We start from the raw sequence: 21758 nt of genomic DNA, 5'->3' as shown, positions 1-21758 counted from the left end.
TGGAAGGCTTGTAAACATCTTAATTTATTAAGGGATAAAACACCCGGCCCTACCAAGCTGGACAGGAGACACAGATCTCCAAAGCTGGAGGTTCTATCAGTCTAGGTTATGTTTTCCACACAAAATTATCTGCATTGATGTCTAAATCAACAGAAAACAGCCTTTTGTAATTTAACTTCACATGGCTCAGTACAAACTTGTCAATGTGTACACATTTTCTGAGACTATCCTACCAAATAATAATGCTGCTGTTCCTACTAATTATATATACATTTCCCCCCTCATAGACCAAGATTTATTTAATAATAAAAACTTACAATTTACTATTTTTACCATGGACAGCAAATTAGCATTTAAAACAAATACTAGAGGGTCAGGGCCACCATCCTCCAGCTGCTGCATGACAGAGATCTGAGAAGGTCTCTCTTCTACAGCATAGTCTATGAAAGAAAAAACACACAATGAAATCCTTAACTTACTGCTACAGACTCCACATTATAATCAGATAACCCCAATTCTGATGCTTTTTTTTTCACTCTTTTGACCTTTGAAAGAGACACTTATTTGAGTATTGCTGGCTTGAGTGATTGTTTCCCAGGCTGGTATTTTCAAACTTTAATAGTATTTATGCAGTAACCTCTGTGCACCCTTTAGAAAGGTGCAGCTTGTTTCACAAATCAATTATTTTTTGGTATCAACTGAAGGAGAAAATTGAAATCAAATTGAGAAGTGTGTCACAGTGTCAACTGAAATCCCAAATGACAAAGAAGTTAAAATTGTTATTTATGGCACAGTAAAGCAGAAGGGCATCAGTCCTGGACTACAAACACCAACACATGGTCTATCCCTGTGTCAGGCAACTCACACTTTCTGTGCATGACCTACAACAAAGGGGGGAAGACAATCTGAAACAGCATTTTTTATAACCATGGAAGGTCTGAATCCAGTGTAAAATTGATCCCAACAAGAAACTCCAAAGATGTCTGTAGTGTGCTCTGTGATTGGACCCAGATGATTAGCAAATTAAAATTTTTCATCTCTGTGATTATAATCTACTCTGCGTTAAACTTTAACAAAAAACCAGCTGCACTGATGAAAACACATTTTGAAAGAAATGTATAACCTCCTCAGCTAAAATTATCTAGAAAGAAAGGTAATTTTGCTTTCCAATGTGAAAAATTATTTTTCTATTTTTAATAGAATTAGAATATGGGAAGTAAAATGCTGCTAAGAAAATTCAGTACGTGACAGCATTGGAAACAACAGCAATTAAGCATGCAAAATGCAATTTGTGAGGCTATCACTATGAAAGCTGAAAAGCATATTGTAGTTTCACTCCTTTTTTTTTTGTGGAGGAGACTGAACAATCAGGCATCCATATGAACAGCAAACACAGGAGGGAACAGATTGTTTTGAAATTAAATGCTGCTCACATTTTGGTTTTGACACTATCCTGCAATAAAAGGTTACTTCCAGCTTATACATCAGAAATGCACAGCATCAGCACAATATTTAATAGGAATAAAAAAAACAGAGATGAAAAAATAATTCCAGGAATGCATTGAAGGATGCCATGAATCAGACTGTGGAAAGCTATTTCAGATAAACAAATACACATTTTTTTAATATATATTTTTAAAATTAGTTTTTAATTTTCTGAAGCCTCCCCCATTTGGATACTCTGGAAGGGGACATCACAATGACTAAAAGCTTCACTGTGGGCCAGGATGTGCCAGAGCGTTGTTGCTGCAGTGCTCAGGGATGCCTCAGACAGAGCTGATGTTCCAACAGCATTTCAGAGGAGGGAACATGAATATTCATAGGACTAATTAAAAATCTATCTCTGTGTGGAACATTCCCCACAGCCCGATTAGTGAAGAAATTAGCACGTATTTCTGGACCCAAGTTAATTCGTTTTGCTTGGTGTTTTATTTCTTACAGGAATTTCACTGCATAGTGAGGTTCTTCCTGGAGGCTCAGTGGGACCAATGGAGCAAATGAGTGTCCCAAAATTTACCCAGGAGTATTTAGTGAGAATTTCCTCAAATACTCAGCATATTGCCAGCATCTTCTTTTTAAAATAAACACAGTAAGCATTCGGTAAATTGCAACTGGTAAGCATAAAAGCCAGCTGCCAAATGATACCCTCACCTCCTTTTACTCCAGTGGAGATGAGAATTGGAGGAAGCCCATCTTCAGGAATTAGATTCATTGCACTGCCAACAGGACTGCCAACCTGAGTTATATTTCCCGAGAATACAGAGGCATTATCAGTCTACAAGAAGCAAACAACAAGGAAGGACAACATTACAAAAGTAATAACGATAAAAATGGAAGAGCTGGCTGACTAGATCACTGCAGATGTAGGGGAAGGAGTCTGTGTCTGCTGGAGAACCAGTAACACCAAGTAATTTGGTTCTTTAACAATAGATGATCATGTGATGACTCCTGTATGTGAACTATTACTAAAAAGTCTGCTTAGACAGAGTCTGCAGCTCCCTTCTCTATCACCACACACCTCCATTTCCTCACAAAACCTGTATGTACCGATCACAACTTTTCGTGGAGTCTCAATCCCACTCTCACGGGGTATGGTTAGATTGTATCTGCTCTTTCCTGCATGTATCATTTTGTGACAAACAGAGCGTTTTTCTGATTCATGCTATGACAATCTTACTGTTTTAAACTCCTTACTGACCACGACTCACCTGTTTTAAAACATGCATTACACAAATGTCCTTCACACACAGGCTGTACAGCCAAACCCTTGGAAGTCACACAAACAAACACTGGCCAGTGCTCTGCCCCATAAAAGCTCATTTCAGTTGGAAATACGTGGTCGTTTAAGCACTCTGCAAACATTAGAATAAGGAGGACACTTGCAGTACAGCAAACTAAGACAAGCCTCAGCAGATTTCCTTGCTCATTTACTGCTCACGGCCAAGGCAAGGAGGCATTTTGGGTGCTGAACAGTGTAAGGCTCCCTTACTTCTGCTGATAAAGAGTTGTTGGCCATGGGCTTTGACGGATCATGTGACACTGCCAAGGTTCCTGTGGAAGCTGTCCCAGCCACTGTCAGTTTTGCTGCATCAGCAACTTCTCCATTGGGTAATATCCCATCAGCAAACCAAACACGCCTTTGTTCTCTAGGCTGAGCCACTGGGGGGAATGTAAGAAAAACAGGATTTAAGATCTCACAGCAACATCAGCTGGAAAATTTCAGTACACAAATAGAAATGTGGACTTGAAGGGACTTAAGACATCACCTAGTGCATTCCCCATGGCAGCACTGTGTACAAACACAACTGCTGAGAACAATTTACTTGTCCTTAAAGACCTGATGTCTCCACTGAGGGCAGGAGTATCACAACTGCCATGAGCTGGAGAATTTGGAATGGATGAAGTGCAGATACTGCCCAAATTCTTGCTACAGGTGAACTGCAAATCAAAAGAAGTCCTCTTACCTTCTGCTCCAGGATGCTTTAGAACTCCCACAGGTACCATGACAGTGGGAGGCGGAGAGCTCAGGGCGCCCGAGGCCTGAGCCTGCTGCAAAGGAGGGATAGTAGAACAGTATTCAGCAGGATTGTTAGGGTTAGGGCTCTGGCTCGAGGCACTCGTCATGTTCTCCCAGGCTTGAGCTAAAGCAAACAGAGAACAGGACCCATGAACACACAGGAAGGTATCCAACAGTCCAAAACGCTGGGTTAAGTTCCCAGCTGCAGAGGGTGTGGACTCTGCCACCTTCCAAAGAACAGCTCCCTTCATGTGGAAGCCCAGGAGACTAACTGAGCAAGAAAAACCATATCAGGAGGAGAAACAGCACTGCCTCTGCGCAAGAAAAGCATCAGTTCATACAGAAATATTTTCTGAAAATTATAACAATACACTTTTACTTGAGTGGTGCTTAGTTCCTCATGCTGCATTTTGTTTCTTCTTCAAAGATTCTATTGAAAACACTCAATGTATACATAAATATATGTGTATATCAAACTGCATGGACAGCTAGACATTACTATTATAAATGTTTCATAAACCACAGAACACCTGAGCACATTTATCTTTTTTTATATGATATAAAGCACCTTGCATTTCATTTTATCTGGGGTATATCAGTACAGATCAACAACTTTTATCCTCAGCTGTAAAAAATAAACCATTATGCTCTTAATTTGGAAGGCTTGACTTGAGCCTTGATTCAACTGACCAAAGAATAACACATAAAACTTTTTTGTCAAAAATATCCATCACAGGGAAATCTCCAACTAGTGACAGGCTGTATGTTCACAGTACTACTACTTTTTTTCAGCTGTAAGGAATGCTTGTAGCAGGGTAGCAGAAAATTCAGATGTGTGTTTGCACCTTCAACCATATTAGTATGTTACAAATAAACTCATTCTTTGAGTCAGGCATAAATATCATGCCACCTAAGGTCTCCCAGCATGTACACCTTTGGGTTCCTTTGGCTATGAACTGTTAGAAAACCAAGGTGAAAATAAAGAAACCCAAACAGAACCCAACAGAACACGAATTCTCCTTCTTCCCCCCAGCAACTTGCAAAATCAAGAGTGAAATGGTCAATAGTATTGAAATTCCATTTGAGAAAACTATTTAAACTGAAGTACTTTTTAAACAGCAATTCTTTGTCATTTAGACTGAAAGTCCTGAAAGAAGAAAGTGTTAGAAGAGCACAAAGTTACATCTCTAGGACCATTTTATTAGAAAATGGTAACAGAACACTTTTAAAGCCTTCTTTAAATCAACAAAGTGCCAAGTCAGCATCTGTACCAATTGAAAATACAGTAACAATAGCACTGGAAACTGATGGAACACAGCCTGGCCATGGAAAAGGGCCAGAAAACACAGAACCCTCCCCCCACACCCCCCGAAACACAAACCAGGTATCGAGCAACCCAATGAAACAAAGAACTGCTTTTAAATGACAAACCTACCCCGGTTCCAACACTGGCATTAATGTTCACCTGAGGGGGGCAAACCCCCCACACCTGTACTGCCAAAAAACTGCAGGGAGCAGAGGGACTGGACACCATGAGGCTGCAGGTGAACTAACCAGTAACCCAGAGCATCCCCACAAGCCCTTTTTTAACATGATTTATTTAACATAACACTGTAGCACCCCTTCAGTGTCATTACTGGGACTCAGCTTTAATTTCTGGATAATACAGCCTACAATTCCCTGTCACCTTACACATTTGGCCTACAGTAAAGAATTATTAATAATTAAAACCTACCACTGCACACTGATTAAAGTTTAATATGTTTGAAACATTTAATATTTTTGGGATTTTTTTAAAAATTATTCTTGTTTAATAACAGAAACTGTCTACTAATTTTGGATTTTCAATTCAAGACAAAACACTTGGTTACTTTCAACCAAACCTGCATAATACTGAACTTCTCTGGACAAAAAAATAAAGCTATGAGTTTCTAAGGCTAATGTTTTAGTTTAGATGTTCAACAAATTAACAGATCTTTCTGAAAGCTGCAGACCAAATAATCCACTATCCAGTAACATGTAAAGATACTGTCCAAATTACCTTGTCTGAATGCTGACACAAACCAACATTTTCCTAACTAATTCTTGGTTAAAACTACAGCAGCAATCTTTGAGAAAAGTCCCCCAAAGTTTAACTAATCATTGGCAGCACTGGAGATTCCGTGATAACTGTTCAGTAATTATCAGGACAGTTTGTTATCCTAATGGATAAGTTTGCATTTAGAGCCTGAATTTGTCTGATTTCTTATTCTACCTATGACACGTTAGAGTGCACCTGTCAGACCTTCATCTACCACTGAATTAACTTCTGCCAGCAAGCCTCAGTTATCCAATATATATTTATACCCTGAGACCAAGCTACCCATTCACCTTCCCATTAATAAACCCAAGATGAAGTGCCTGGAACTTCTCCCCAGGAGACAGGTTATCTCGTGATTTAAACACTCACACGGGTCCTCTCTCAACCTCATCCAATTTTTCTGCCTTCTCAATTCAAAACATAAAAACCGAACGCTGCATCTTTCCAGCAGCAGCTGTCTCAGTGTCATGGACATCAGTCAGCTGGACAGATAATCACCCACCCAAAGGTATCTGCCAGTGCAGGAAGGTCTGGAAATTCTCAGAGGCCTCAGAGAGGAGAACACTCTGTGTTTGCCCATAATGATACCACAGTATACAAAACACATTCCAGAGCCTTTTGGTCAAAACCAAACCGAGTTTTTCCTTCCTTCAGTTGAGTCTTTCCTTACTTCAAGCAGATGTAACAGAACGTTTTGTTTGTCCTAATCGTCACCTTCAGAACTAGTGGTGACCTCTCTCCTGTGTCCCACACTCACACCAGGCTCTCAGCCACAGCACCACCCTGGCTTTGACAGACTCTCCAGTCAGGTGCCCAAAGCAACAACTCAAACTCACTTGTCCACATTTGTGGACTCGTTTTTAGACCAGCCCTCCTAGTCCAGCACCATGGAGTTAAGGAGAAAGAAGATTTGGATTAATTTGTGGATAAATACTACCTTCCCAATCCCCTAGAGTGCGTCATCTAGAAGAGGTACAACTGCATTAGTCTCCTCTTTGTCATTCCATACCAAAGCCACAGAGTAGGCTTCTGAATTAAGAAAACAGAAAAAAAAAAAAAAAAAGCCCCAAATGACAGTTTTTAGAATCCTGGTAGAGCGTTCACAAATAAAAGCTTTCAAACTCACTGTAACCTTACCAATTTTTGCCTTTTGTTAACCGCATTTAGTTTAGAAATCTCCACTCTCCACAAGGACGCCACACTGGCCTCCCAGGGGCCTTCACGTTTGAGAATACTTACCCATACAAATAAAGTATTTTGATTTTTTTTTTTTTAAATAGCATCACTGCAGCTCCACACAAAGCCAGTGAAGTGCCACATCTTGTGTTCTCTTTCCACTTACCATTCATGAGCACTGAGTGGCAGATCACACACACTCTGGCTTCCTTTCGGTCCATGTACAGCAGTTTGCACTTCAGGCTGCAGCAGGCGGCACAAAACACCTGCAACCAAGGGGAAACAACTGAGGGGTGGTGCAAAAACAGGCACAAACTGATGGGTTTGGACGACAGAATACCTGCAAATATATGCAGAATTACTGGTAAATATATGCAGGTAAATTACTGGTATTTTCCCACTGAAGCCACAGTGGCTAATACTTGCCAAGGTGCCTGTGCTACTAATCCTGATGCAGCAGCATTTTGTGGAAAATAGAAATTCATGTTGTCCTGAGACTGCACTGGGGTGTTTTTAAAGTATGTTTGGCATAAATGGCAATGGGTAATGAATACCTCCTACATTACAATCCCTCACAGAATTAACTTCAGTCTTAGAAAGAGTACAAGTACTTTGTAGAATCAAATATACATCAGTGCACAAGTTTTCCATATATATGAGACGGCTATTGCACAGGTTAATTCAAACAGGTCATTTTTCTTTGCAGCAGCACAATTCATCTCTATTAGCAACTCTGGTTGTTTTCTCTCTTCATATATAACAAGCTGCTCCTCAGTTGATAAGTGAACAGTGAGGTATCAAAATGTTTTAAGTGTTCAACACGCAAACCAAGACATTGAAGAGAGCTGAATGACAGTACTGAGAGAAAATTTTGCTCCATTTATCTAAAAAAAAGCTCATATTGGCATGATTACAAACACTGCAACTTCACAACACTGGAGAGAAGTCAGGAACTGCATTTTGCACACACATTGGCTGCTCAGGGGGCGGTGGAAGCCCCAGGAGGACACTGTGCTGGGGAGATGCAGCTGCAGAGCTGGTGCTTCTCACCTGAACCAGCTCTGGGAACTCCTCAGTCCTGGGCAGGGAACAGGCTCGAGGCTTCCTCAGATCAGCAAACTCACAACCACAAGCATGGCTCGTGCACCATAACACACAGACATAATCCCACAGTAGCAACTGCATTCTCATAATCCTGCAGAACTGACAAGTCAGGTGCCCTAATGACTTCTTATTTGTTGGAAATAATAATATTTTCTTTATTAAAAAAAACCACAGTATTTCCTCAGGGTTATTGTTCAGGTGATGTGAAGATACCGATGAACATCCATTTCACGCAGAGAGGTGATGTCCAACCCAGGAAATCTCGAAACGGAAGCAGTTACCTAACAAATGAGTTCACACAGCAAGAGAGAATTTCAAATTTTAATTATAGGGGGGTATTATCTCTGCAATCCACTGTGCATCACTAGGATCTGTAATGCTTTCTAAATCAAATTACTCCATCGCTTCAGCAACATTATTTCTGTAATACAGACAAGAAACTACATAGAATCTCATATATAAATATGTGTAAGCCTAATTAAAGTTAAAGATCACACCAAATTACAACTACTTTGCAGCCTGTTATTTGCAGTCTTTTAGAGGAAAATGTTTAAAATAAGCAAACCTAAGTTCTGAGCTCACCACGAGAGCTGAAAATCGAATGTGAAGAAGGAGGTCACCCTGTCTAACTACAACCAGTTTAAATGTTTCTTAATTGTGTCAACTTAAACATTTCAAAACCAAAATACGAGTAAGTATACCCTGGCATTTTCATGCAAAAATAAACCCCACCTTTTCACATATGTAAAAACATTTAAAACAAAAAAAAAGGCAAATGTACTTTGAAAATCTGATTTCCGCATTTACACCTTAACCCAATTTACAAGCATTCTAGGGAATATTAATAACATCATCACAGCATATTTTAGAGACATTGGACATCATTTCAGTTCTCTGGGCAAAACTTCCAGTCAAAAGTTCATTCAGTATTGAACATGGAAAAATCAATGTCTTCAACCATAAAGGAAGGACCGACACAAATTAATATCTAATTTAGGACCCTTCACCAAACAACATGTTGGGCATTCAGCAAAGCTCCCAAATGCAAAGATCTAAACATTAAAAGAGAAAAGAGAAACAGTGACAGGACACCCAAACCTCCTCTGTAAGGCTGCATCAGCCTTTGAGAGCAGTAATGCAGAGAACACAATCCACTGACAACTCAGACTTGTTATTAGAATCCTCAAGTCATTATCTCGGTATATCATGCTATAAAAAAATAACACGGCAGTGTCAAAGCAAGATTTGATGTTACCAGGGTTTTCAGGTTCACTGGGAGTTGTTAAAGCATTAGTTGCTAGGGGAATTGGTGGGTCTTTTTATATTTTAGTGGAAAAGTATAGTTTTGGTTGCCACTAAAAAAGATTGCACACAATTTTTCTGGTTTGCCTATCAAGGATGATCATTTCACCTGACAACAGAAAGTACATAAATACATATGATTTATATGTAAAGTTATATATAAATTCGTATCGTTTATGAATGTGTTCACACACATTCTTCAGGTTCTTAATTCAAAATTTACTGGAAGTGCATTACTTCCTGCCAATCCCACGAGGTTCACATCTTCCATTAACTTTGCAATTATTATCCTGAAATTAAAAATCGAGACAGACTTCCCAGGTGCCACTCCACTAATTTTAAATGCAATGTTCATTCCCAAAGGAAACAGGTACTTTCACCCCTACTATAGTGACTTGCCAGGATGCTTATAAAGCTTAAAAAGAACCTGCTTGTGCTCAAAATATTTGGACCCACGACTTCCCCCAGAAACAAATAACTGAAGAACTGAAGACAACGTGTCCCCAGTTCTTTAGGGGATATATCTCAGATATTTGAAAACAGGTATTTCTTTCTCCAGCCACTGCAGCCACATCCATCAGAGCTCACCTTTGGTTTCTCCCTGCCCAGGAACTGAGGATGTGAACCAATTTGCAGGAAGAGCTAGGTATTATTTGATTTACACTGATTGTGAGCATTTATTGCTGAGTGCTTTCTGCCACATCTTTTGGCTGTACTTGTGCAAATTTTTGGCCCAGACAAATATTGGCTAACAAAGGCTTCTAAAAACAATCCATTCTGAGGATTATTCTAACACTGAGAATATCAAATGAGACTTTTCACAAGTCAGAAACAGAGCAGAGGGACCTTTTCTTTTATCTATTCCCTACATACAATCCAAAACAACACTGGTTGTTCTTCTCAAGGTTTGTCAGAATAATGTAAAAAAAAAGAAAAAACCCACTCTGCTCTAGCATTGCATTTTTTATCCATTTTTTATAGATATTTTCAATTTCTGCACATTCACTTGTACATTTCAGGGCTCCATTACAGTCTTTACAAAGAAGCAATCAAATCCAAGCAATGAACTTGTTTAAAACACAAAAATAATTTAAAAACATTACTGTAAATGAAAACTGAAGTCATATTTCATGAACTAAAAAAAAAAAAAAAAAACAAACAACCACAAAACCAGAAGAATGACCTAAATAACTGACAGTATAAGTTGAAATATCAAATCTAAAATTATGGACATTCTGCCTTACAGATTCTCCCTAACTGCAATGAGAAGACTGAGGCATCTCAGAGATAAATTCATCACATAAGAATTTGTGTTCACACAGATGGCACATGGATAAAAGTTTAAAAACCCCTCAACATTAAAATATTTCATATACAACAAAAAGTGATACAGAAATTATGTTTGAGTTGTCTTTGTTACAAAGTTTCTCACCATGTGCACATATATCAGGTTACAGATCATTTACTTTTTTTTTTCTCCAGGATTAAATTTATGATTCAAAACATGTAAATATTATTTTAAAAAATGTAAGTATTACAGGAAAAGTTAGGAAAGAAGAGGAGAAGAACAGAGTAGATCAGCCATTCCAGCAGGAATGCCAGCAATCCAACAGCACACTTCCAATCCACAGCAGGATGTTTCAGCATCTTTAGTGGGGTTATTGGTGCAGTAATTTCTGTAAAGTAGTTTCCTGCACTTTGCCATTTTATAAGAGTTCGACATAAACCCAATGATGATGATCATTGCAATCAATACACTGCTCATACAGGCTAATAACAATTAGTTATTCTTTATTAGAACCCTACATAGATCAGAGCTTAGAAACTTCCTTTTTCCCTTTACTCAAACATAGATTTTTAGGAAGAGGTGTCACAGGTGACTACAGCCAGTGCAGTGGCTTAGAAAGCCCTCTGATCTGATGTTGTGCAGTACCAGGAAAAAAAACCAAACAACAGTGCTTTGAGCTACTCACAAAATCTGAACTTACCTTCCCACAAGCTCTGCAATGGTGCCTTCTTTTGGTGAATGTAAATCTGGCCTCACATTTCATACAGTTTGGTGCTTGAGAATCTGGAACCCACACTGGAGCCACCTCACCCAAAGTCGTAAAAGGCTTTCTGGCTGGAGCTCCAAACTGACCAGCTCTGAGATCGTTATCTGGACTATCTGGGGCTACTGCAAGGCACGAACTATTAGAGACTCCAGATTCATACTCATCCAAATGTTCCCCGTTAGTACCAGTACCAGAGGCATTTGAAGATGTTTCACCAGGAAACGTGTCTGCTGTATCTCCTAATTTTGTCTTACCAAAGACATTTTTGTTTTTGCTATTACCTCCACAATTTGGGGGAATAAGATCATTTTGTAAGTGGTCCGACAATGGCTTCGGAATCTGCAGTTTCAGATTTGTAGGCTGTTTAGGTCTTGCACCACCAAAAGGAACACTGATATATTGCAGATTAGCCACTGGTTTTGGTGAAGTCTGCCCTTGCATGGATGAAACCTGACTGCAAAGATTATGTAAATAATTTTTCTTTATGTGGTCACCAGTGCTGTTTAAAATAAGACCACTTCCTTCTGTGGTCTCGTTTCCTCTCTGTTCATAAACATTAGTGTAACATTCTGACTTGCTCTCCTCAATCTCCTTTTCCTCTGTTACCGAGTCTTCCTTGGAGGGTAAAGTTTTTGGAACATGAGCAACAACTGGGTTCTGCATTCCATAGGAATCACAACCATTAGACAGAGAGCTTGCTGCTGATGTAGCCATCACATCAGAGAGACCGGGCCCTTCAAGCTCATCTATACCAGTCCCTTTTAAGTCTGTGCCTGCCTCCATTGCCCCATCTCCATGTTCTTTGCTATTACCACATGCATCATCGGGCTGTTTGCTCTGCACAAGCCTTTCATTCTCTCCTAGAGTTTGCTTATTGTTCATCTCATTCAACTTTGTCAGTTCCCAATCAGCCATCTCCTGAGACTCGGGGTAACATTCTGCCACGCCCAGCAGTTCCGCTGGGCCGAGGTTTTTATCACATTCAACGACTTCGCTGTCAGTGGCACCAACATCCTCGGGGCCAAACTGCTCTGCAACACATTCCTTGTGATTGCCACTTCCAGCCACTTTAGGTTGACAGGTTTCAGTGAGCCCAGACAGCCGAGACTGTAACTGCTGGGTTGTTTCCTGTTCTACAATGAAGCTTCCATTACTGGAACCGGGAGAAGAGTTTTGAGCTTCTAGATCTGGTCTCTGAGGAATGGCTTTACTACTAAAATTTTCAACTGATACACAATTTTCTTGCATTTTAACAGTACCGTCAACTGGTGTCTGTAAGAGAGTCACTGCATTGACCCCTGCAGTTGTAGCTTCTGAAAACACCGAATCCTTACTCATATTAAAATCATCCTTTAATCGAGAGGAGGGGCATGCAATGCTCAGGCTTTCAGATGAAGCATTAACCAAAGGACTTGCAAAGTCATCTTCAGTGCACGGCCTGTTCACATGTTTTTCTGTATCTGTATCCTTTTCCGTGGATCCATTTACAGTAACACTCAACTGGTCACTCTGTCGGCTCTCGTTATCCAGTGTAAAGCCAACAGTGTCCATCAGGGACTCACTGCTGTAATTTTTACAATCCAGCAAATCTCCACTTTGTAGTGTTCTGTCACAGTTGTGCATGACTGCCACCACTAGCACGTTTTTCTCCTCTGGCAAGCAAGCTGTATTCCCACATTTCCTCTCCCCCGTTTCCACAGCATGACACTGATCACGATTACTGTTTCTTCTAATCAACTGATCGTCTGCTGCTGCCTGATCATCAATCCACATGACTGGGGTCTCTGGGCTTATGCTAAAATCCTTCCCATTAGCACAGTGATCCCCTCCTGCTGTTGGTGTGGTCGCTGAATGGGACAAGGAGCAAGATTTCACTCTCTGCTGACACTCATTAGGAGCTGGAGCTTCATTCACGTTGGCCACGGTGGGGTTGAACGACAGGCGGCGAGAGGGCGGATCTAGGATCTGATTCCACTTTGCACCCAGCAGGGTAGGTGAGACAGCAGCATCTGGAAAAGGGTTTCAACAAGAGAACTCAGTGCCCTGCTGAAGCTACAGGTTCTATTAATTCTGTTGCATTAAAATGCCCCTAATATAAATGTAGAGACGTTCAAATACTGGCACAGGAATAAAACACGTCTGCCATAACCAACATTTTTGGATCAACCATTAGCAGTGTAATTGCAGAATGTTTCTGGAACTCGGGAATTTAGAGCTACATCAATTAGTATCAGGTTGAATTTGCAACTTTAAAGTACTGATTAATATACTTTAGACAGCTAGAAGTGCCTAGAAAGACTCTCACCCCCATAAAATGTTCGACTTCCTTGACAGCACAGAATTAGCAATTAGACTAAGCAAAAAATTTAACGCTTCAAGTATGATAACTTTCATTTTATGATTTATGTGACCTAATAAAACATTTCTGCAAAAGAAGCTTAAAATAAGTTTTGCCTGATTTGTTTAAAATAAATGATTTAAATATTGCTACCGAGATTAAGCTTCACAAAACCTTTCTTTAAAAGAGTGCAGAACATTTGCTATTGAAAGAGTGAGAGATTTTACAAGCGTAAACAAGATCAATGGAAACAGAAGAGAATACTAAGAAACACTGAAGGCATACCGTGCAAAATTAACAGACCTTTTTTGAAAGTTCGGAGATTAATTTGCAACTCAAAAGCAAAAAGGATGTCACAGATCTCTGCCTCTTCAATAGGGCTCTCTTTAGAATACATCTGATGTGCATCCACGATCTCATTCAAAATGACTCACCTTCGTTTTGCTCAAATTCGTCTAAAACCTTATCGAGGTTATATGCCTCTGCTTGGAAATAGTTCTCCATTTGTCAGGGAACGACCACCAGATCCTTGTCTGAACCTGCCAGAGAACAAATTACCATCAGATGCTTAACCTTCAGTCAGCAGTGTTCCACTACACAGTGTCCTGATTTCAGAGGAAAAGTCCTTTGGAAATCAAATTTTACATACATTACGTACATAAATCAAAATATTTTCTGGGAATAAAAATTATTTGTGTGCTTAGACTTGCTTGATTCAGATTAACAACCTCCCCAGACTTGCTCTGGGTTTTATTCCCTTCAGTCTCTCCCGTTAATGTGTCTGGTCATCACGATCACCATAATGGTAAGAGCAAAACTGCTCTGACACCAGTCAGAAAAAACCAGTCTGGAGAACCAGAAAGGCCAACCAACAATATGAAGACCTGACTTTCATTTCTGTGCTACCACCAATTAGCTCATGTGGCTCTGAACGAGTAGTTTAAACTCCCTGTGCTTCTGATTTTTTAATGTGTACTAGTCTAGCAGTGCTCTGTATCACTCCTCAATTCCCAGAGATGCTTCACAGATTCATACTTGTAAAAGTTGGTAAGGGACTTAATGGGTGTTACTTGAATTGTGCTGGCTCTTAAAATGTCTGCTTTAATAATCCTTGTTTCCCTGAAAGGCAGGCACTGGAAATCTAGAAAAATGCACACAAGTAAATAGTGTCATCAGAACATCATGCTCTCAGGCTACAGAGGAAGACGACAGTGAAAAAAAAAAAAAGGCCCAAAACAAACCAAAACCTCAACCCTAAATCATTACATAACTTTCTATCTTCACACAATAAATAACATTTTGCCCTAACAGTAGGAATATGGACTTCTTTCTTCCAAAGTCTTGTAAGAAGAGGACATCCAGATTCAATTTTTCCAAGCATTCACTGTCAGCAAAGACATTTTCCCTGGGAAATATGTGCCATAACCTACATACCAAAGAGAGACCTTGCTTTGATCTGTTCCCTGAACATCACCCAAACCAGCCTTATTCTCTTCAGAGTTGGCTTTCACTGTTGTGAAATGAGGCAGTGGAGGGGGAGAGGGTGAGAACCTTGTTTTGCAGTGAGGAGCAGTGTCAGACCCGACAGCTCAGTTACAAAGCTGCTCTCTTACACCCCACACACAACAGACACGACAAGCGCAGCGGAGAAGTTTCCAGTTTAAAACAATACTTCAAAACAATACTCCACCAGAGTATCTGGATTGGAGGAGAACATCAACCACCTGTATTTCCATCACTACAACACTGAGTGCAGTTTTGTATTTGTTGTGGGCAACAGCTGTAATTAGGTTATTGGTTCAAAAAGGTTTTGCATCAAAATTTCCCAAAATGCAGACTACAAGTTTTTAGAGTTGACTTCAAATTTGATAGATGGTTGTTTCAAAAGGTGATCATGAAACAACATAAATACATTGCTATTTCATATAATCAGACTAAATCATGTTATAATCAAATCATCTTTTAAAGATATATACAAAAGTTAATTTTAAAGGAAACCAGTCTAATACTACCTTAGAAATTGCAAAAAGCATCAACAGTAAAAAGACCATTTTGCAAAAAAATTCAGAGATAAACTAGATCTGTCAGCTTACAAACTCCCACATTTGTCCTCTGACCTGGGATTTTAGATAACTCCTTCTGCAGAGAAAATAGATGAGGGCCTATATCATTTAGGGTATAGAGATGCACAGATTATAACACAAGCCATGGCAAAGCTGGCCACCTTGATCACAGGCTGCATTTCAGAAGTCTCAAAAAGTCAAGACTGTTTTGTACAAAATACCATATAATTTCACACCCATTTATGATGTATTTCTTTTACATTATAATAACATTCCTGCCTAGCAAACAGTTGGAGGCATAAATAATTATTCCAAGGCAAAGTCCTACCACTGAGGTCAGTGACGTGAAGAGTATTTGTCAGTGGAGCACTGCAGGACCGAGAAACGTCACGCAAAACTTTTGTGTTCGTGAGTTCCAGCTGAATAAAGACTTTTTATATCACCATTGTTATTTCACTCGCTGATGTACCAGGATATATGGAGAACCTTTTATTTTTAAACTCACAGTCACTAAGCTGACAGCCACTCTAAATGAGATCTCATTGTCTGCACAAGGAGGTATTGCTCAGAAAAGGTCAGCTGCAAATCTTCAGCTCTAACATCTAAAATTATTATTATTCTATTAAAGAACACAACAACCCCAGAAGCTTTTCTAGAAATCTCTGTCCAAGGGCAAAACATGCTGCCAAAGCCACACAAGTCCTCAATGCCCTCTGACTGACAGAAAAGGAGGACGAGTCCTTGTGTTCTAACAGATCCCAGCGATGCTTCCTGATTATACATTGTCAGCAACTCGTTTTTTTGCCAGTTGAAGATCTAATGCTTCAGCTCTCCACAGCCAGCAACTCAAGATCAAAACAGAAAATAAAATGCTCTAACACAGCACGCTGTAATAATTAGGTAGCTGTTTTCCCCGTGGTTTAGAATTTAATTTTACTTTGAATATTTTTGTGAAATACCCAATATAAAGAAAAAGAAGCATGGTCCTTTACAGGTGTTTTGAAACTTTTGACTGCAATTCACAGGTACCACTGTAAAGACTTCTGGAATTATTCTAGTCCCAAAGTTCCTCTTAGTACAAATGTTGGAATGAGATTTTTAAAAGATCCTTAATAGTGGTATAAGTTGTACTCTTTAGTATTGCTCATCTACTGTAAGTCATAGCATGGAGAGAAGTTCAGGAGCAAACACACAGCTCAAAGGGAAAATAAAACCAAGAGTAAATCAGGAAGAAATTTCAGTGGCAACTTTAGCTGCCAAAAAGGAGACACTTCCTAAGTTAGTACATATTGAGCTGAACAATGCGAAGGAGAAGATGTTGTGCCAGTGCAAGGAGACATAAACCACCAACAAGTGAAAAGCTTAAGATGGTTTTTCAAAAATACAGTCCTCCTTGCAAAGATTTGGCAGAAAAGACTAACCACAGGCCAAGCAAAACTTTAAATACTGAAGGTATATATTTTATTTTAACTGTGTGCACAAAAAAGATTAATACAATGGTACCATCCACTGGTATAGTAAGTTCAGAACCTGAGACCACTTGTTACCCATTGCAGAATCATCTTCTGTCTTCCAGGGCAAAAAGCAGATTAAAACATGCAGCCTGTCAGATCAGATCATTTTCAAGCTCCCGCTGGATCACAGATCATGTATAATTCAGAAACTCTGTGTTTTACTTATCAATGTCTTCATACAACAGCATGGGCTTATCACCACCTTCTTTTCTGAAACTCAAGTATTTATGTTTTATGAAGTTTACATGCTCTACTGTCCCCTGATGTCTAAGGACAAAGGTGCATAGCCCAGAATGTCTGTGCCATGTGTACCCAGAATCACCACCCTCATCACCACTGCATTCACACAGAAGGCAAACTTCAGCTGAAGAGTGGGGAGGGAAGGAGGCAGAAATAAAGGACAGAAAAACCTTCCTTAAAACTAGATGTTTTTCAGAACAGGCTTAACCCTGGAGACTGCCTTTCAAGCCAGCTCAGATATCCCACATGCCAGCTCCTTCTTGGGGAATGAGCTGTACCAGGAGACTGGCCTTGTGTTGTACCTGCAAAGCAGCAAGACTGGGATTTGTTTTGGTCTGTGTGATAAGGGATTATGTAACCCACGATGTTCTGCACTGCACATCCCAAATCACCCGCGGGATTTTTCCCCCACAGGAACTGACAGCCTTAAGTCTTTCAAATTGTCTTCAACAGTGGATGACTGGCACACAATTACATTAAAACTCTGCAATAAAAAATACAACGTGCAACTATGAGCCTCACTGCAAAGGCCTAAAAATCAGAGAGTGTGTACAGAAGCAGAATAAGATCTCGGGATTTTCAATCATGCTGTCCTGTGGAGACTACTCTTGCAATATGAAACTGTAAACCTACATGCTTCAGTGATCTCTTACTAAACAAAATGCACTTTATTACAGTCCTCACCAAAAGTATACATGAAAAGCTCCTAAGATGGAAGTCACAAGGGATGTGATCAAAGAGAAACCGAACGTTGCTTATTCTTCCTGATAAAAATCAGACACCCAGAAAATGTCATTTTCCCATAGCGTGACCACATGGAACTGCAGATCAACTGGGAAAACTAATTTATTAGGTCTGGTACTCCTGAAGACTTCCTTCAACCCCAAGAAACAACAGTCAAGTCCAAACACTGTTCCAGCTCCCTTTTGGTGATGTGTGTATTACCTGCCCTTGCAGGGAAGCAGCCAAGCACCTCTGCTGTGAGGAACAGTTTGTTCAGAGTCCAGAAATAGCTGTATTTTTAACTGATGAGATCTGTCTACAGCACAGCCTGAGCAAGAAGACTTTGCCCACCTCCCCCCTCTCCCAAACAAAATAAGACACAATCTTCGCACTAAAACAAGGCAATTATTCTCAGTGAAAAACAAAATTACAAAATGTTAAAAATACTCCATCATCTTGTATATAAGAGATACATCCATACCTAAATTCTATGTATATAAACATGTATCCATGAGAATACATAAATCCCCGTGTATTTCAGGTAATGAATCCTTATATTCTAAAGCAGAACTTGCCTCTTACCTTTTTCTCTTACACATATGTTAGGAAACGAATGACCCTGTGCCCCCTCATGGTGACTGCAGCACAACCAGCCAGCTCTGCTGAATCAGGGTGTTCTACTTGATCCTAGAAAGAAAACACAAACATGTATTTCATGATTGGCAATTCCACCACAAGCCATGTTTTTTTCAACACGTGACTGCAGCCAGCACAGGCACATTTGGCAAGTGCTGCAAGTTTCCAAGGATCTGGATTAGGTTTGCAGCTTTAAATTCAGGGATCTGTGCACTGTGCCACTATTGCTCTCCAATAGGCTGGTGAAAAATGTTGCTAATAAACCCCACATTGCTGCCTGCCTACTGTTATTCTTCCCTTAACTGTAAATCCTCAGAGTAAGGCAGCAACTCCAACTGTCCCCGTGTTCCTGATGACCTTGACTGTAACAATTTATAAACCAGACTCTGAAATTAATTATATTACACTACAATAGGCCTTCCAAAAATAAAGAGCTAGTAGCTTTGATTCTCAACAAAAACTCACAGCCCTCTGAATTCTGTAAACTGTATTCATCAGCTTCCCACTGACTTTGTTACAGCTAAACAACTGGTTTTTTTCTTCAAATTATTCCCCCTACAATCTTAGGCTCCCTTCATTTCCTAAAGGCTTCTTCTCACAAAAAACCCACAACAGCATCAACATTCACTAGCACGGAAGACCAAAAAAAAAAAAAAATGTCTTCAGAAGAAACTGTTTTGCTCTCCCAGCTCCAGCATTTCTGTAGGTCAGGTGCTCATTTTCACAGGCTGCATCTCAACAGCCAGCATAGCTCAAAAATCCCACACAGCCATGGGCAGAGAAAACAGACTGAGCTTATAACAAAAAGAGCAACATGGAAAAAGAGAAGTTAAATTCATGGTTTAAGGCTTGCTGGTGCTGGTATTTTGACCTGCTAGGTAGTTGAAATATTTATTAGTGCTCTGATGAAGATGCAGCATGTTAGAAAAAAATCTTAAACCTCCAGCAAAATGAACAGAATTTAAAAAAAAAAAAAAATCAGTTCTCCATGTATGAAAGCAATATTGAATGTCACACTACAATTTTCCCAGGGTTGTTTATTATTCTTTTCAGAAATAAGCTACAGTAATAATTCCAGGAAACTAATGAACTGAACAGTAGCACTCTGATAGTACTGTTTCCAAACTCAGAATCCCACAGCTTTGGATGCCAACAGAACTCTTCCTGTATACCAGTACAATTTCTGATGCTATATATATATACTTCCACCTCTGTAAACTACGATGAATTTGGGATATTTGGGAAGCAGTAGATATTATCTTAATACAATGTTCTTCCCCAGGCTTCCTATGCATTTAATTCCACTGAAAGTCTTCAGAATAAGGTTTTCCAAAGGTCTGTCATGCAGGGTGGCAGTGGGGAAGGTTCTCTGTGCCACCACCACGGCCTCTCCTGGCCTGCACCGGAGGAAAACAATTCAGTTTTATGACCCCTTCAAAAAGATGGATCAATTAATGACAATCCTGCCTGGGATTGGTGACAAGGCCTGTCAGCTGCACCCCGAACACTGCACACATTTCACACCAACCAGTCCCACACTGACCACAGAGTTCAACCTCCCCTGATCAGGAATGATCAGCCCCCAGCTGACACTGTGCTGACACCGGTGCTCTGAGCCACCAAGCCTTCTAGGCAGTGATATCCAGGGCAACAGTGCAGCTTTATTATTTATTGTTCTCATTCTGCTCCGCTCTCCCCGTTCCATTCTTCCCAGGTAATGACTTTTTTGTCTGTAACCATCGGGCACAGAGGAACACAGATCTAATCAATGGCTCCTGGGTCTCCAAAGCAAGCTTGGAAGAGCTGTTACCTGGAGGTCCTGGAGCTTTTTGTTTACACTTCAACATTTACTCTCAGCAGCCATTTCCCCTCCCAAAGATCAATGCAAAAATCAAAGCTTACAGATATGAATGTAATATGTTTAAACATAAAGCAATAAAAAAAAAAAAGTAAATTATAATGTTTTGGTTTCATGAAAAGGTAAAACAAGTTGGCAACAGAGCCAAACTATTTTTTTCGATAAGAATTTAATGTAAGAGAAGTATATTTAGATAAAAAACTAGGACAAAAAGAATAACTACAAATGAGAGTCAAGAATACTCACAAGAACATATGACCTCAGGATTATTAGATTTTTCACGAATCACACACACTGTTAAAAAAGAGTTCCATCGCACCTGAAAAAAATACATTTCCACCTACAAATTATGGGCCTACTGAGAACTTATTGCAAAGGGAGGAGGCCCAGTGCCTCTGCTGGCCTGGTTTGCTGCTTTGAGCAGTTGAGTTTCTTTTCTACTCTGCTGGTGGTTGCTGAACATCTCTGTCTCCTGCCCTACAGTGGCATCACTCAGGTGCTGCTTTGGTTACACCCTCCATGTCTGATTTCCCTCAGGAACTCCAAGAAGGCGACTACCAATTACTGCAAAAGCAAAACAGGAATTGAAGAGAAATGTGACAAGCTGAGACGTGCACAGAATAAAGAAGGGATGAAGAAGGAAAGCAAAGAACTCTAAAAGTATAGAATTAGAAATACCTTCCACAAAAAAAAAAAAAAAAAAGAATGTAAAAAGTGTTTACACCATTAAATGGAAGTAATCTGAAGAAGTACAAATTGGAATAGCTTATAATAAATGGAAAGAGACTGAAAAAGAAGCAATTTTGATACTATGTTAAAAAAATGCAGAAAATGCTCAAAGCTTGAAGAGATGCTAAAAAATGCTTCCATCTACTGGCAAAGATCCAGCTCCTAACTACACCAGAGATCCTCTATAATGTGCTACCAGGGAGAAGATGTCTTTGAGTAGGCAGGGAGACATTTGCAGCCATTTTAAGGCACTTTATTACGGTTAGATTAGTTGAACTAGGCATTATCTCCAATGCAACCCCACATTTCAATGCTGGTATCTTCACTTCAACCCTTGTCTACACCCTGAAATATCAGATGGGAGATGCAGAGACTGCAGACAGGGACGTGCTCAGGGACCAACTCTGCAGGAATACAAACTGCA

General features: G+C 39.8%; 1 protein-coding gene across 1 annotated transcript in view; it reads right to left on the bottom strand.

The window, feature by feature from the left end:
* The window catches only part of ZFYVE9 (zinc finger FYVE-type containing 9), a 52980-nt gene that overhangs the window by 18499 nt on the left and 12723 nt on the right, over positions 1-21758 (bottom strand). The window contains exons 2-9 of the mRNA XM_027894402.1: positions 18694-18798; positions 14006-14110; positions 11168-13242; positions 6940-7039; positions 3465-3641; positions 2990-3159; positions 2152-2275; positions 318-440 (exon numbers count right to left, since the gene is read on the bottom strand). Of these exons, the coding sequence (XP_027750203.1) occupies positions 318-440; positions 2152-2275; positions 2990-3159; positions 3465-3641; positions 6940-7039; positions 11168-13242; positions 14006-14075 (2839 nt within the window). The 5' untranslated portion in view covers positions 14076-14110; positions 18694-18798. The remainder of the gene's footprint in view (positions 1-317; positions 441-2151; positions 2276-2989; positions 3160-3464; positions 3642-6939; positions 7040-11167; positions 13243-14005; positions 14111-18693; positions 18799-21758) is intronic.

Source organism: Empidonax traillii, unplaced genomic scaffold, assembly GCF_003031625.1.
Source record: "Empidonax traillii isolate 1590-97213 ecotype Southwest subspecies unplaced genomic scaffold, ASM303162v1 scaffold15:size5535645, whole genome shotgun sequence".
NCBI lineage: Eukaryota > Metazoa > Chordata > Aves > Passeriformes > Tyrannidae > Empidonax > Empidonax traillii.
Note: the sequence above shows the minus strand (reverse complement) of the source record. Positions and strands in the feature narration are given on the sequence as shown.